The 15,006-nt window shown below is 40.5% G+C and overlaps 1 protein-coding gene across 1 annotated transcript; it reads right to left on the reverse strand.

Moving 5' to 3' along the window:
- Positions 1-6,678: 6,678 nt before the first annotated feature.
- On the reverse strand, positions 6,679-14,758 carry LOC141810911 (uncharacterized). Its single transcript, XM_074698773.1, has 9 exons — positions 14,699-14,758; positions 12,143-12,208; positions 11,715-11,849; positions 10,146-10,220; positions 9,837-9,932; positions 9,571-9,677; positions 8,873-8,972; positions 8,643-8,726; positions 6,679-8,087 (listed from the first exon to the last, which is right to left on the reverse strand). The coding sequence occupies exons 1-9, from the start codon at positions 14,756-14,758 to the stop codon at positions 7,965-7,967; spliced, it is 846 nt and encodes a 281-aa protein (XP_074554874.1). The 3' UTR covers positions 6,679-7,964.
- Between the last annotated feature and the right edge of the window lie 248 nt (positions 14,759-15,006).

Consider the following 15,006-nt stretch of genomic DNA (forward strand, 5'->3'; position numbering starts at 1 on the left):
ACGATCACTAATGGCGTGGGAGGCGCTGAAACTCCACGCATAGCGGAGACGGATCTGGTGTGAGTCCAGTTTTGCAAACTCTGCTGAAGAAAACATAAACACCAGGGGCTGGGTTTGAATCTGTGATTGTTGATCGTGACGTCAGGAGACTTTGAGCCTCGTCCTCGGGATCATTAGGCACTCAAGACTGTCCCAGGAGGATCTGGGAGTCTGTACGCCTGTGGTTTTTTCTGTCCCCATACCTCATACCGCATCAGTTTTATCTGCTGGCTGCAGGATGCACTCAAGCAATTGTGCAAATTAATGAAATCTGAGCTCCATCCCTCAGCGCCAGGCTTCCTTCAGGCCCATGATGATAAAATGATAGCGTCTCTTCAACTCTGTGAATTTAATTCTTAACAAAGTCAGGTTTATTAAAACTTTTTAGGTTTGAGTGAAAGAGTAGTAAATAAGACACAACTACTTGGTTAGATTTCAGTTTTTGTAGAGTTGTTGTGAAAATTTAAAGAGTTTTCTCTTCTTTCCTCAGCTGTAACATGACAAACTTGATGGGCAGTTGTTAACTGGGACTCTAATGATAACGATGATGATGGAGACCATTAGGAAGCTGAACAGAGTCCTCAGAGGTTTTTCAGAAACTCTCATGACCCCGGCAGCTGGAGGACATTGAACTGAATCATAATGAGAGTTCATTAACCCTTTTTTCCTTCAGGTCTTTTGGAAAGAAGCAGCTGAAAGTTCACTTTGACTGAAATCTCATATTTTTGTTTTTACTGACTGAAAGAGAGACAGGAAGTTGGCACGACTCTGAGGTTTTGATGTGAGGTGAGCAATATAGTGTTGAGTTAGTCGATACTGAGGTCAGATTTGTCGTGATTTAGAGACAGGAAGTCGTGGTGCCTCCATGTTTTTATTTCAGTGAGGCAGTTAATGATTGTGGTGTCTGTGGTTGTAGATTTGGGGGAAATGTAGAGCTGGATGTCATCAGCGTAACAGTGAAATTGGAGGCCATGTTGACAGATGATGGCAGGAAATATATGGTGAACAGAAGAGGACCAAGCACCGAACCCTGAGGGACGCCTCGAGCCACAGGAGGAGGGTTGGAGGTGCAGCTGTCGATATAAATGAACTGTTGATGGTCGAGGAGGAAGGATTTCAGCCAGGAGAGTTCAGATCCAGGCAGGAGAGAAGTACAGTGTGGTTTATAGTATGAAACGTATCAGTGAGATCGAGGAGGATAAGGATGCTGAGATGGAAAGAATCAGAAAGGAAGAATTTAACCAGGAGTCTCTTATCGTCCTTCATTTCTGTTTAATTTTTGGGACACTTCCATTTATTTCCTGCTGTAAATCCATCCTCTGCACTCACATCCTTCCAGGGACTCAGCTGAACCAACATGTGGACACAGTCTGTTGGATTTAAAGCTTGTTTTCTTGCCGAGCTGTGTGCCTGGCCTGCAGGGGGCTGATATCTACCATCACATTAGCGCTGAGTTGTTTACAGCTGCTGTTTTTCTCCTTTGCATCTCCATCAGTATCCACTCTACGCAGAGCAGAGGTTTCACTTTCATCAGGACACTGAGGACACTGAGGACTGGGTCCTGACCAGACCCTCGTTACAAGGACAGGAAATGTATGTTCAAAGATGGATGAGTGAGGGGCTGACATCCCATAATAAGCTGTGTTTTATGGCTCTAATATAGGAACGAATGTTGAATGGATGATGCATTTTAAAAAACCCTTATTTCAGTCTCCACCTAGTTTTGGCTGCTGTCCCTTTAAGGCTCCCAGCTCCACAGACCCCCTTCCCTATGATTGGACAGCCCTCAAACGCCTGTCGTGAAGAGATCTTGGTGTTTGAGGTTCGTCCCGTTAACGTGTCATGAAGCAAATGTGGATCCTCATGCAACAACATCATGGCAGTGAGTCTTGTGAAGATCTCATGTAGATCATGCAAGGATCTTGTGAGATCTTGTCAGGATCTCATAAAAAGATAATGAAGACCTTGTAAAGATCTTGTTAAGATCTTGTGAGGATCTCGTGAAGGTCTTGTGAGAAACTCATGAAGACCTTGTGAGGATCTTGTGAAGATTTTGTGAAGATCTTGTGAAGATCTCATGAAAAACTCATGAAGACCTTGTAAAGATCTTGTGTGGATCTTGTGAAGAAATCATGAGGATCGCATTAAGATCTTGTAAGGATCTTGTGAAGATTTTGTGAAGGTCTTGTGAACATTTCATAAAGACCTTGAGAGAATCTTGTGAGGATCTTGTAAGATCTTGTGAGAATCTTGTCAGATCTTGTGAGAATCTTGTGAAGATCTTGTGAAGATCTTGTGAAGATCTTGTTAGATCTCATGAAGATCTTGTAAGGATCTTGTGAAGATCTAATGAAAAACTCATGAAGACCTTGTAAAGATCTTGTGTGGATCTTTTGAGGATCTTGTGAATAACTCATGGGGATCTCATTAAGATCTTGTAAGAATTTTGGGATGATCCAGTGGGGATCTTGTAAAGATTTTATAAAGACCTTGTAAGGATCTTGAGAGGATCTTGTGAGGATATTGTAAGATTTTGTGAGAATCTAGTGAAAATCTTGAGAAGATCTTGTGAAAAACTCATTAAGACCTCGCGAGGATTTTGTGAAGATTTTGTGAAGATCTCATAAAGACCTTGTGAGGATCTTGAGAGGATCTTGGGAGGATCTTGTGAAGAACTCATGAAGATCTAATGAGGATCTTGTAAGGATCTTGTGGAAAAACTCATGAAGACCTTGTGAAGATCTTATGAAGACCTTGTGGGGATCTTGTGAGAATCTTGTGAAACACTTATGGAGACCTTGTGAGGATCTCATGTTATTCTTGTGAGGATCTTGTTTAGATCTTGTGAAGATCTCATGAGGATCTTATGGGGTTACTGTGAAGATCTTGAGAGGATCTCACGTAGATATATTGACATGGATCCTTTCCTTTAATGAAAGCATCAAAATAACCTCTGCCCCTCCCCTGACGTGCTAACTGCTAACTGCTAACTACCCAGGTTTTCAGTCCCTGTATCCATGACGGCTCCCTGTCAATCCTGCCTGGACCAAACCCTCCAGATCTTATATAACTCCACCCTGTGGGCCTCAGTCTCCCTCTTTCTCCCTCTAAACCTCCGCTGGCAGACAAAGGAAGCTGACATGTGAGTGAGTCTGGACAATATTAACCTGAATGTGACCAGAAAAACAACACGGACTGAATCATAAAGCTATCATTATCATTTAGTTTAATTCTGACTTAGAGTTTGTTTACTTTCAGCAGATACCTGATCGACTCTGAGTCGAGTGTTTCAGCTTTCTCTCATCGACACGTCTCTGTCTTCAGCCTGTCGTGGTGATCCTTGACACCAAATGACTAAAGATGTTGTGGCCAACACTTGACAAACATTTCCATGGAGCATTTGTTCCACGCCGCAGCCCCATTGTCACTGCTCTACTTTCATTTATCATTCTCAAGAAACAGAGAAACCACACACAAGTGTGACTTTCAGACCGGAGGTGGCTCAGATGAGATCTTGATTGTGGTTTACAAGGAGACAAGATCAAAACAACTGGTTTCCCAGCCCAACAGGTCAGTCACGAAACCCTGAAGCTGTGAGCATGTAGTCTCATCTCAGCGTATGTCTTACAAAGTGATCACAGTTTAGCGCTCGCTAAAGCCAGAATTTAGAATAAGATTGACATAACTTTGCCATAAATATGTCGTTTTCATTGACTGCGAGTCCACCACACACACACAAAAGAAAAAATCAGGAAGAGACTTTCTCCTCTCCTCATCGTCAGATTGTTTCAGCCCATTGTGTGGTCTGGCTGGCACCAGAAGCAAAGTTTCCTGTTGGCTCTCTTCATGATAAAAAAGTCCTGGATGTTGAAAGAAGGGACAAATTTAGAAAGCAATAGCCCGAAACAGGAAGACAACATACGCCGGTGATGGGAAACCCGGAGATGAGTGAGTGAAGGAAATACAGTCGTATAAAATTTAACTGAAAGCTGCAAATCCAGAGGTGAGACGTCAAGGAGTCGTCTGTGCAGTGGAGCATTGGTTCAGAGGCACCAGTCGTTGAAACATTTTGTTATATCCACAAAAGTTCACAAAATAAGTGACAAAAAAAGAAACAGGGACAGTTTTTTTTCTGCTAAACCAACTAAGGGCCTGTGTCCACTTTCAGCATTTTTGGTCCTGCAGTGCCCAAAACCTCAGAGCCCTAAAATCAGAGGTGGGTGTTCAGGTACACTTCTCTCCAAAGTGCTGCAGGAGGATGCTACGCTAATGGTGTATTTGATGAAACCAGAGCTAAAATGGTGTCAGATAGCAGGAACATTAAGGGCCTGTGTCCACTGACAAAGATTTATGTGGCAGAAGAGCCCCAAACTTTGATTCAAGAGCTCTAAGAACAGAGATGGTGTTAGGCTCAATTTTCCTTACAGATTAGTTTCACATGCAGAAATTTGACGTGTGAGGAAATACATCTTGTAGCGTCCCTAGCTAACGCACTGTTTAACTCTCGACAGGTGTTTTTTAAGATCTTCATTTCCTTCATTGAAGCAGCGTCGCCTCACACACACCAAGAGAGCTGCAGGATGAAACAAAACAAAATAAACCATTACCACTAACCAACACAAAATGAAAACACAAGCACAAGATGAGTTGAAATTACAAACCTTTTGAGTTAGCAAACAGTTAAAAATTTTACACACATTACTGCTTAAGTACCCAGCAAACAAATCCCGCAAGATTAATGTTGACGTTTCAAATTACAAACCACTTGATGAGTTTGAAAACTCCTAAGACAACAAACAAACAAGCTAGCAAACAGAGCTAATTCAGCTGGCATCAGATACGCGCTAAAGAGAAGCTACTCTGTAGTGGCTTCTCTGGGTTAGCTTGATCACAACAATAAGCATCAAACACCTTAAAGAAATATATAAAAAAATCAAAACAGTAAATGGTACCTTATTCCCAACTTAGCAGGATGCTATCTTTGTGAATGGTTCACCTCAAACGTTGCCCATGTACCACCTGGTAGGACATACCTACCAGCATTTATCTCATTTTCTGTGTACCCACACTGAACTCAGCCTTCAAAATAAAAGCCCAACGCTGTTTCAATATGGAAACAAAAGAACAAAACAACAGAATAAAAATAACCACAAAGCAAAACATCACAACTAACACCTCTAAATACCAAACTAATACCTGGGTCATTTACACATCTGAATCTCTCCTTTGCAAAAGTGTTGTAGGTGGATAGCAGGAACATTCAGGGCCTGTGTCCACTGGCAGCATTTTTAGCTAGCTGTGTCCACTCCTTCATTTTTTTTATTATTATTATTATTATTTTAAAACTACTTAGTGTTGTCGAGTTGTGTAAAATGTCTCTGCGCACTCCTGCTCCCCCTGGTGGTGACTGTTTGGTCTGTTTAAAACTGTTTATATGCTTATTCATTCTTTTTATTTAAGGAAGTTTATATAAAAAAAAGAAATAAACAACAACAAAGTGCAGTCCTGGTAGTCATAACAGCCTAAAAGTGAAATTATAAAAAAAAATAAATAAATAAATTTCTTTATTTCCTCTTTCACTAATGTTGTAGACAAAGTCATCATGAAAAGTTCATCCTGCTTCCGATGTTGAGTACCCCGAACTGTATTAGCCGTCCTGTTTGTGTAGCAGACACTTAATTAGCTGCAAGCCAACCCAAACACTCTCCCACTCTCCTGCTGCTGCTGGAGTCTGTCTGCTCTGCACAAAAACATTTTGTCCTCCATTCAGGTTGGAAACCGCACCAACGTTGTTCGTCTCCCTCGAGAGGAAATAATGCGTCCTGTGAAAGAGCTGAGGTCGTCTTCAACAAAGAGTCAGAGGGGAAACCAAGGTCTTTGCATCCTGTTCGGTCTTCTTAGACTTTAATTACCACAATAGGTGAAGATTTTAAAGATGCAGTGGTTGGACTGCAGATCACATATCAGATTGTGGATCTCTAAAGCTGATTTCTAACATCAGTCGAATGCAGTTAGCGACCGCTGCTCAGACAGATGGAAATTCACTTTGAGCTTCATGTCGCAGGATGACGGCGTTGTGCATTGTCTCTGATGTCATGTGAGACCTTGAGCATCGACGCTGTTGGGGTTTCCACTTTGTTAAAATGTGCAGATCATTATCACAGACAGTGAAACTTCAAATATAGGTAAATTATTGTACAAATTGTAGTTTCTCTAATGTCCACTTGAGGCGGATGTAACTGCAGTGGAGCAAGTGCTCCCTTGAGAAAAATAAGTGCTTCCACTTATATTTATTTTTCTTTCATTGAGGGATTTTGTTGAACAAGCTTTTGTGGAAACAGGACAACAATGAACCTATTTTTAACCACAAACCTACAATCTGCATTCACAGAAACACACAGTGTACAGGGGGATCATCTGTGCCAACACTGCCATCTTGTGCCCACAGATGGAAAATACAACAGCAGACAGTGCAAACAAAACATAAAACTATTCTTTATTCACAAAGTGCTGTACACAGATGACACAACTCATCAAAAAATAGCAAGCATACCTTATTTTGTTTCCCAAATGAGCAACATTTACCTGACAAGTCCAGATGCTTTTTTTATCAGCTTTTAAAAACAAAAATAGGCCTGAATCTCAAGTAGAATTTTCACTCATCACCAACAGTTTAGGCCAGCTTAGATAACACATTATGGCTGGTTTTATCAGGTAATCTTGCTTACAGGATGAAAAATGACTTCTGTCTCCTTGACTGATGCTGGCATGTTTCACTGGAGCTCAGGTGAATAAAACACCCCAAAGACATCAACCACCAAACCCCCCGATTCTTCCCTGTGACAGTGCTTCTACATCTATGACACAAAGCTTATAAGTCTGGCTGTGATCGTTTTTTCACTATTTTTGTTAAAGTGTGCTCTTCTTCCCTCTTCAGATACATCCTGTCTTTCAAGGTCTTATTTAATAGTGTTTTAGTTGAGACGATTCTGGGAGAATCTGAGTGGAGCTGGGCGACAAAAATAATATATATTTTTTTTTCTTTTGAGAGTCTAATCACTTCCTGACTCTACCTTCCGACATATTTTACAATCCCCCCAAAAAATACATGAGAACGTCAGCTGTCAATCATCGTTAAACGTGACGTAAAGCCTTGTTTTTAACCTCGTATAACCAATGAAAACAAAACTCTTCAGAAAAACAGGACTCGAATACAAGACAGCAAAATGATATCTTCAAATCACCACAACAATCAGACGTGAGAAACATTTCCACCAGGTGTATTAATTTTTTAAAGTTTGATCACAGCCCATCTGGAACGACTGGGGAGATGGATTTTTTGACCTATACAGCAGCCAGCCACCAGGGGGAGCAGTTTTTGTGGAGACCTCACTCCGAGCCCAGTAAGCGGACGTCCATTTTTTTTTACAGTCTATGATGGAGACGGATGCAGAGGCAGAAAAACACCAAAACAATTTTTGCAAGCCCTCTAGAAGAATTCAGGCTCACAACAAACCAGATGTTTCTTGTAATAACTGTAAATGGTTTACTTCTGGATATCACGTCTGCTGTTAAAGCAAATCAAACTTTGTCCTCACCCTTGTTGAATTTCACAGTAATAGGAGCCAGATAGTCTTTGTTAAGAATATGAAGCAACACCTGTTGTCCCTGGCCCTCTAGAGCCAAAACCGTCTATAAACATGTTTAAGTTTTTATGTAATCAGGGATGTTTCATTGTATGAGACCTTTAAGCAAAACCAAAACACTCTATTACAAAAAAACTCATTTTTTGTCAAATATAATCAAGCAGTTTTAAAAATAACTACCCCAAACAGTGCACGATTCAGCTTCATTGAGCTCCTGCAGGAGCAGCTAGCTGGATAAATAGATGCCATGGAGCTGGATGAGAGGTCAGAGGTCAAAGGTCAAGTCGGGGACGGTTTAGGTTGGTACTTCACTCTGTTGTAGTCATCGACGGACGTTTCTACTTTTGGCGTCTTCCAGTATTTCTCTAAACCCAAAGCCAGACACAAGGCAATTGCTGCCATCTGCAAAACACACACACACACACACACACACACACACACACACACACACACACACACACACACACACACACACACACACACACACACACACACACACTTATTTTCCTACTTTACCAAACAGGGATCATCAGTGTGTAAGGTAACTTTTGGTTCATGTCAACTTTAGTGCCCCCTTGTGGACAAATATAATCACCACTTTTACTTTCACTTTTTAAAACAAGTTGAAAATTCCTCACAAGAGTTTCAAGTTACGGATGTGACAGCATTCAAAAACAATGTATTTTCAGACTAATACACACAAACACTTGTTTATGTCACCAACAGGGGACCATCACATATAAAGACAGAGACACTGTTCCTATATGAAGGCATATATTAGGTATTTTCAAGTTAGACATTTAATGAAGACATTAATGTGATGACATTCAGGGGACGCTAAAATTGAATTTTACATCCTCATTTAAAGGAGGGTTGAGATTTTAGAGCTTTTATCCAGAATATAATCAAACTAAAGGAACAAAAGTACAACTGTAGACAGGAAATCAGACTCCATACCGCAATGGTGGAAAATGCTGAAATGATTCCTATCCTGAGTTTGATGGGAAAGCTCATGTAGCTCTTCAGGATGGGACCACAGGGCTGGAACGAACAAAAAGCAAAAACCAACACCCAAAATTAATACAAACCTACAACAGGAAAGTAAAATTTGAACTCCACAAATAAATAAATAAAAACAAAAGCTTTAAAAAGTGTTGAGAAATGGACTCTGGATTTGGTTCAGCTACCTTGGAGTGAACCCACTGCTGTTCTGGTACTTGTATGTTTGGACTGTCACTTCTCACCAGCATACAGGACTCCTCTGAGGTGACGTCAGCCTGCTGAGAACTGTCAATTTAAAAAAAAAGGCTTCAACCGAATAGATAGATAAACAAGAGAAACTGTGCCTCTCTATGGAAATGTTTTATCATACCAAACGCATCCCTAGTGCAGCTAATGTGCCAACGTAAACATTCATATTTAGTCTCTTTGTCCTATTTCTAAATCTGCATATTCTAAAATACTTTTCAAACTTTCAACAGCTTCAGATTCCGTCTAAAAGCTGACTGACAAAATAAACCTTGAAACGAAAAAACATCCAGAAATCCATGAGTTCAGACTTTTTTGATCACATCCTGTAAAATCTGACACATCTACAATAAAATTGTATTTTAGAGACAGCTTGATCTGAACTAAGTCACAAAGAAAGTTTTCTAAAAAAAAAAAAAAACACTTTCAAGACACCAAATCAAAACAAATAATTTATCCACACACATTTTTTTATGTTGAATACATTCTTTTTTAAAAACAGGGTTTAGAAAATAAGAATAAGAAGGAGTCTTTAAATTTCATGAACATCTTCAAAACATTTTCTGTAAAAAGCAAGAAACTGAAAAATAGATTATTTTCAAAAAGCAGGAAGGTGAAATACTTGAGTTTTTCGTACCTTAGCTCTGTGTTAGAAGAAGAAGAGGTAAAACCAGGTGTCCAAAAACAGGAGACAGGAAGTTGATCCTCCCAGTCTTTATAATTTATCAAACCACAACAGGAGTCCTGGGAAAGAGACATCATCACTGCTTAAAACGTGAACTAAACTCAAGGTTTCACCAGAGAGTTAATATGCCTGGCTAAAAGCACCAGAACAAAAAAAAGTTTCTGATCAATTTTATCTCTTTTTATCTTGGTTTTTCTTGTTTCCTTACTGTCTCTTACTGAGGTCTGTAGTTTGTTCAGTTCTTTCTGGATGTAAGCGTCTGTTCTGTGAAGAGGAGTCACATTTAGAAACACTTTGTCCACCTCATTGTCCATCTGTAAACAAAAAAAACATCCAGAGGTGGAGAAAAATACCACAAAACAACATTAAATAAAAAAATTCAACTGCTAAAAACAGTCTGAAAGAAAAGAGGGTCAATCATCCATCTGTTTCATTATATGGGCTGCAATACACACAAAGAACACAGAGGGCAGTGGTGAGAGCTAAAAGAAGTGATCAAGGTAATCAACAATCAAAAAACAAGTTACCTCAGCCTGACTGAAAACCAGAGAAGAGGCAGCGATCATCGTCGCCACAAACTCCACAAATATCAGAGCAGAAAACTGGAGACGACAAACACAGAGGAGCTTCAGTGTTCTGGTTTATGGTACAAAGTGAGGACTCTTTTTTGGTAAGGGGTCGCAGAGTGTCCCCGTCCCCGTAAGGATTGTGAGTCAGTTTCAGGGTTAAAGGGCATATTGCAGGTTAAAGACAACTGTTAAGAAAGTGATAGGAAAACAACTTAAAAACAATATCCTGAAAGAAATTCCTAAATTAATAAACCACAGGGTCGTATTTAGTTAGAGTTTTTGTATTTCCGCATTAAAAACCATCATTTGAACGTGACGTCACAGTCGGGAGTCCCTCTGCCTCAGTTTAACATTAAGAAACATGGATCAGACTGTCACTGCTGTTAATGAAGAGGAAGATAATCTCAATTCCTATCCATATGATGGTCCTCAGGGCTAAAATTATGAGCCTTTTAGGAAAGATGGAGAGCAGGAACTGAGCAGGATGAGGAGGAGTAACGGCCATAGGAGAGCAGAGGAGGTGTGGTGTGAGGAGAACCAGAGGAGAAAGGAGCAGGTGTCCTGGTGAGTTAGCGCTGTTAGCTAGTGATATGTAGCTTAATGCTGTGTTCACATCAACATATGTAAAGTTTGAAATCAGATTCACTGACTTTAAAAAAAAGTAGTACGTGTAAGAGCTGATCATTAAGCAACACGCTTTGAGCCGTCATGATAAAGTCCATAGAGAAACAGGCATAAAGTCTATAAGGGGTCTACCAACTGATCCAGAGTCAGAAAACCAAGACTTAGCTACGGTGCTCAGCTCACGTTTCCGTCGGGTTGAATCTCTGACAATCCTTGTTTACGTCTGTCATCGGGAGCCGAGCTGGAGGCTGCTGCTCCCGGTGAAGCAGGAGATGTCTGACAGGAAAGTAGCCACGTCAGTCTCACCTGGCTCCGGTATCCCATCCTGAACTCCATCCATAGACTTTATAAAATAGACTCCATCACATCAACCTTCCTGTCGCGAAACGGGCACCACGGACGACTGCGTTTTTTTGGGACAGAAATGCAGAAACAAAGTCCCGTCTTGTCAGCTTCACCAAAACGAATCGAAGCACGAAAGCTAGCTCACCGTGTCCGAAAAAGTGGACTCAATGTCCTGTTAAGCTAATATTTCTGCATCCATCAATCCAAACACATCGGAATCATCTCAAAGGATGGTCAAATTAAATAATACTGAGGAAGAAACACAATAAACACGACCCGAAAGACCCTATCTCACTCATGACAACCTGTTATTCACATTATCTCAAAGCGGGGTAAAAGAATGTGAATCCATTTTGTAACGTCAAATGACGCGATACTGAAAACAGACACTTCTTCCTCTAAATTTGTGCCTTTTTATGTTGAATATCAAACAAAATCAGCGAAAGACTTAATCTACTGCCTTTATCAGACCATGTTAAGTGTTGACTCAAAAAAGAAATTAACCTGCAATATGCCCTTTGGGAAAAGGTTAAAGTAAGGTTGAAAAGTGAATCTCACCACCAGAAGCAAAGGTTTGAGGTCAAGCGTTGCAGCACAAATACCGATGACGGATAAACACACTGTGAGCGGGCCAAACACCTGCAGGACCAGAATACCGTCTTTGGTACCGGATGTTGAAATCTGGTCGAATAACTGGGAGAAAAGACAGAAAGAGAGGCATGTGAAACTGATTTAATTTATCATCAAGAAACTGCAGATCCTAAAGCGTCCACTTGGGGAATAAACCTCAATATAGTAGAAAGTAAAACTTCAAACCATTAAGTAACCACCATTTTTCGGGCTTAATGATGCTTCACCAGACGTCTAAGTTTTAACGTCAGTGAGATTCTTCTGTCTGTGGTTTTTACAGGCCATGGATGGAAGAAAACAAACCAACCAGCTGCACAGATAGCAACCATGTTGGGGTAAAACACAAACCCAGTTACCTCAGCGACGGGCGTGTTGCCTTCCATGGAGGCGAACCCGACACCAATCATCACCAGTCCAGACACCTGCAGAGATGTAATGATGGGAAACAGTCAGAGAAAGCTGGATTTAACTGCTGCGATTGGGAGTGTTTGTTGGTTTTCACAGGAGAAGGAAGTCTTTAGCAGCAGCAGCATTCCTCTGAAACTGTTCAGCTTCCCCTGAGAGACGCTCATCAGACTCGCATCGGCTGGGAACTCTGACGGCTACGAGTCCCAGACGTCATCGTCCTCACCGCCAGTTTAAACTCTCCCAGAGAGCAAGCAGTGAGATGTTTTCTTCACTAATGAATTCGTATTATTTTACTTTCTTCCTTCTATTAGTTTTGTTTGTTTTTTGCAGATGCTATTACAAAGTTGAATGCATGTCAGAAACTACTTACTGCATAATCTCAACAACATTTAAGATGAAAAGTAGAAACAACTTTTAAAAAACTGTTTTAATCACTGAAACCTTCAGATATCAAACTCTGATGACAGCTGATTAAGTCCAACAGGCGCCAAAACAGGAAGCAGGAAAACATGAGCTGGTAAACAAAGAACACCACAATGGAATATTTTCCATGTTAAGCAGCTGTTTTCCATCTTATAACAACAACACTAATGATACGCTGTTAAAACTTTTTTATGAACATTATTCTATCTGATAGGGACGATGTAGTGAAACGCATTTGAAAACATTCACCTAACTATTAAATAATAACAGCAGGGGGCGATCCAAGGAAACCTCTGGTGTCTGATTGGCTGGTAGTTGGGGGCGGGGCTTATGTTCAAGTCCAGAGTTGATTTCCCCTTACGCTGTAGAAAGGTGTCAGTAATTTAATTTAATTTAAAAAATAAATAAATAAAACGCTGTGTTATTACCGCAACTAAGGCCACGTTTACACGGAGACTCCCGCAAAGATTCTTCCTTTATGTTTCCAAAAGCCACCCACGTTTACGTGAGGACAGTGTGAAAACCATCCGTGTTCATACGACTCCAAGAGGACAGGTCACAACGATGTAGTGGCCATGCCAGGTCAGTAGTTGGCGATGTAGATATATGTGTATACATGCTACTCAGAAATCAGCCATCATTGTTGTGGTTGTTCTTTCTTTTTCTGCCGTTTTATTGTGTGAGACGTTTGGCAATCCAACTGTGAGGCGCGTTACCGCCACCAACTGGACTGGAATGGCTAAACTTGAAGTTGTGGCTGTGCGCGCAACCTTCACCTGAAACTGCTCATGTGGTGATGTCAGCGTTTCACCCTCAAACGCTCTGCTCTCTGTTTATATGAGGTTGGATGGAGGAGCGTTTTGAAAACTCTACACTCTGGAGAGCGTTTTCAAAAGTTTCCGTTTTCCGACAAACAAGGGATGGGTACTAAATTAGTTACTTTTTTAGGTACCGACCGAATTATGTCAAAATTACCGGGTATCGATTCATGTAAAATCAAAAGGTACCATGTTTAGGTACCTAAATGCATCCTTGTGACTGTGAGAGAGTGGAAGAGTAGGTGATTTTCCATGCTGGACATGAACACAGCACTGCAAGGTTATATATTGAAGAATAAATTTGTTAAATTGTAAAAAAAATATATATTTTATTATTAAACAAATTGATATTTTTACCACATAAACACAAAAAGTACGGAAAATTGGTACCGTTGAGTACCGGTATCATTTAAAATGTGAAAGGTACCCATCCCTATTCAAAACGCAACACGGTCTCATCGAAACGCAATGAAATGTTATCAGATTTGACCGTTTTTTTGCGTTGTGTAAACGCGGCCTTATTTACAGTATCTTTACTATCTTGTTTCCCACAATCCTTTGCTATTTTTCACAATAATTAGGAAAGACCTTTCCCACTATATAGCTGCAGATGTTCCAGTAAAATAGTATTTACATACCTAATACTGCAACTTTTTTCTTGTAGTATTAAAGTTTTGTTCTCCATGCTCTCAGGAGAAAATAGTTCAGCTTTGGAGACTCTGATGAACCCTCTCTGTCCCTTCGTTATCCCCGGCCAATCACAGTTAAGAAGGGGTGGGGACATGAACATCGTCAAGGAGAAGCGAGAGATGATTGAGCTTTTCAGGCAAACATTTCCTGATCTGGAGCTGCAGCTAATACTGTCAAAAAATCTTACAATTACTCTTCAGAATTCAATCAAATAAAAGCAAAAATAAAGCATTTAAATTCAATTTAACAGTCTCTAAAAATTGAGGATTATCTTTGTCTCAATGTGCTCGTATGCGCTGATGAAAAAAATGAAACCATAAAATTTTTAATTATACCTGTACTGGATAAATATAATAGAAAAATAAGTTAATTATGTGAATTTGATATTAATTATCAGTCATTTCTAACACATTTTTATCTTAATTCATTACCAATAGGGAAAACTTTGAAGACAGACTTGAAATTTGTCTCCCACACCCGTCTGATTAAGCTCTCAGAGAAACAAACATCTGGTGACATTTACCCCACAAACTCATCAGCCAATTAGCAGTTAGCAGTTAGCCGTTAGCTTACCAGCAGCAGCACAGTGACACAGATGGAGAGTCCCCGTAAGTAACTCCTGCAGCCAGCCATGACCGCCGTCTGAGAGTGCCGAGCCAAAATAGAAACAGAGCAAAGACCAGTGCAGGCTCAGAGGGGTGTGTGTGGCCTTTCCTTTTTTTCTGTGTGTGTAAGAGTGTGTGTGTGTGAGAGAGAAGTTGTTTAAAGCTGAAGAGTGTTTGGCTTCAGAACCAAAGAACATGACCAAGTTTGGAAGATCAGCTGGACAGAGGAGAGGAGATGAGGAAACAAGGAGAGGAAATACAGGGAGGAGGGAGGAA

The sequence above is a fragment of the Halichoeres trimaculatus genome, unplaced genomic scaffold (genome assembly GCF_033239565.1).
Source record: "Halichoeres trimaculatus isolate MK-OKI-2021-1 unplaced genomic scaffold, fHalTri1.1 fHalTri1_scaffold_21, whole genome shotgun sequence".
Lineage (NCBI taxonomy): Eukaryota > Metazoa > Chordata > Actinopteri > Labriformes > Labridae > Halichoeres > Halichoeres trimaculatus.

Excerpts from the sequence above, each read along its gene's own strand:
- LOC141810911 (XM_074698773.1), bottom strand. The coding sequence starts at position 14,758 with ATGGCTGGCTGCAGGAGTTACTTACGGGGACTCTCCATCTGTGTCACT. Across the intron at positions 12,209-14,698 it reads GTGTCACTGTGCTGCTGCTG|GTGTCTGGACTGGTGATGAT; the intron begins GTAAGCTAACGG and ends ACATCTCTGCAG. Across the intron at positions 9,933-10,145 it reads TGGTTTTCAGTCAGGCTGAG|ATGGACAATGAGGTGGACAA; the intron begins GTAACTTGTTTT and ends TTTTGTTTACAG.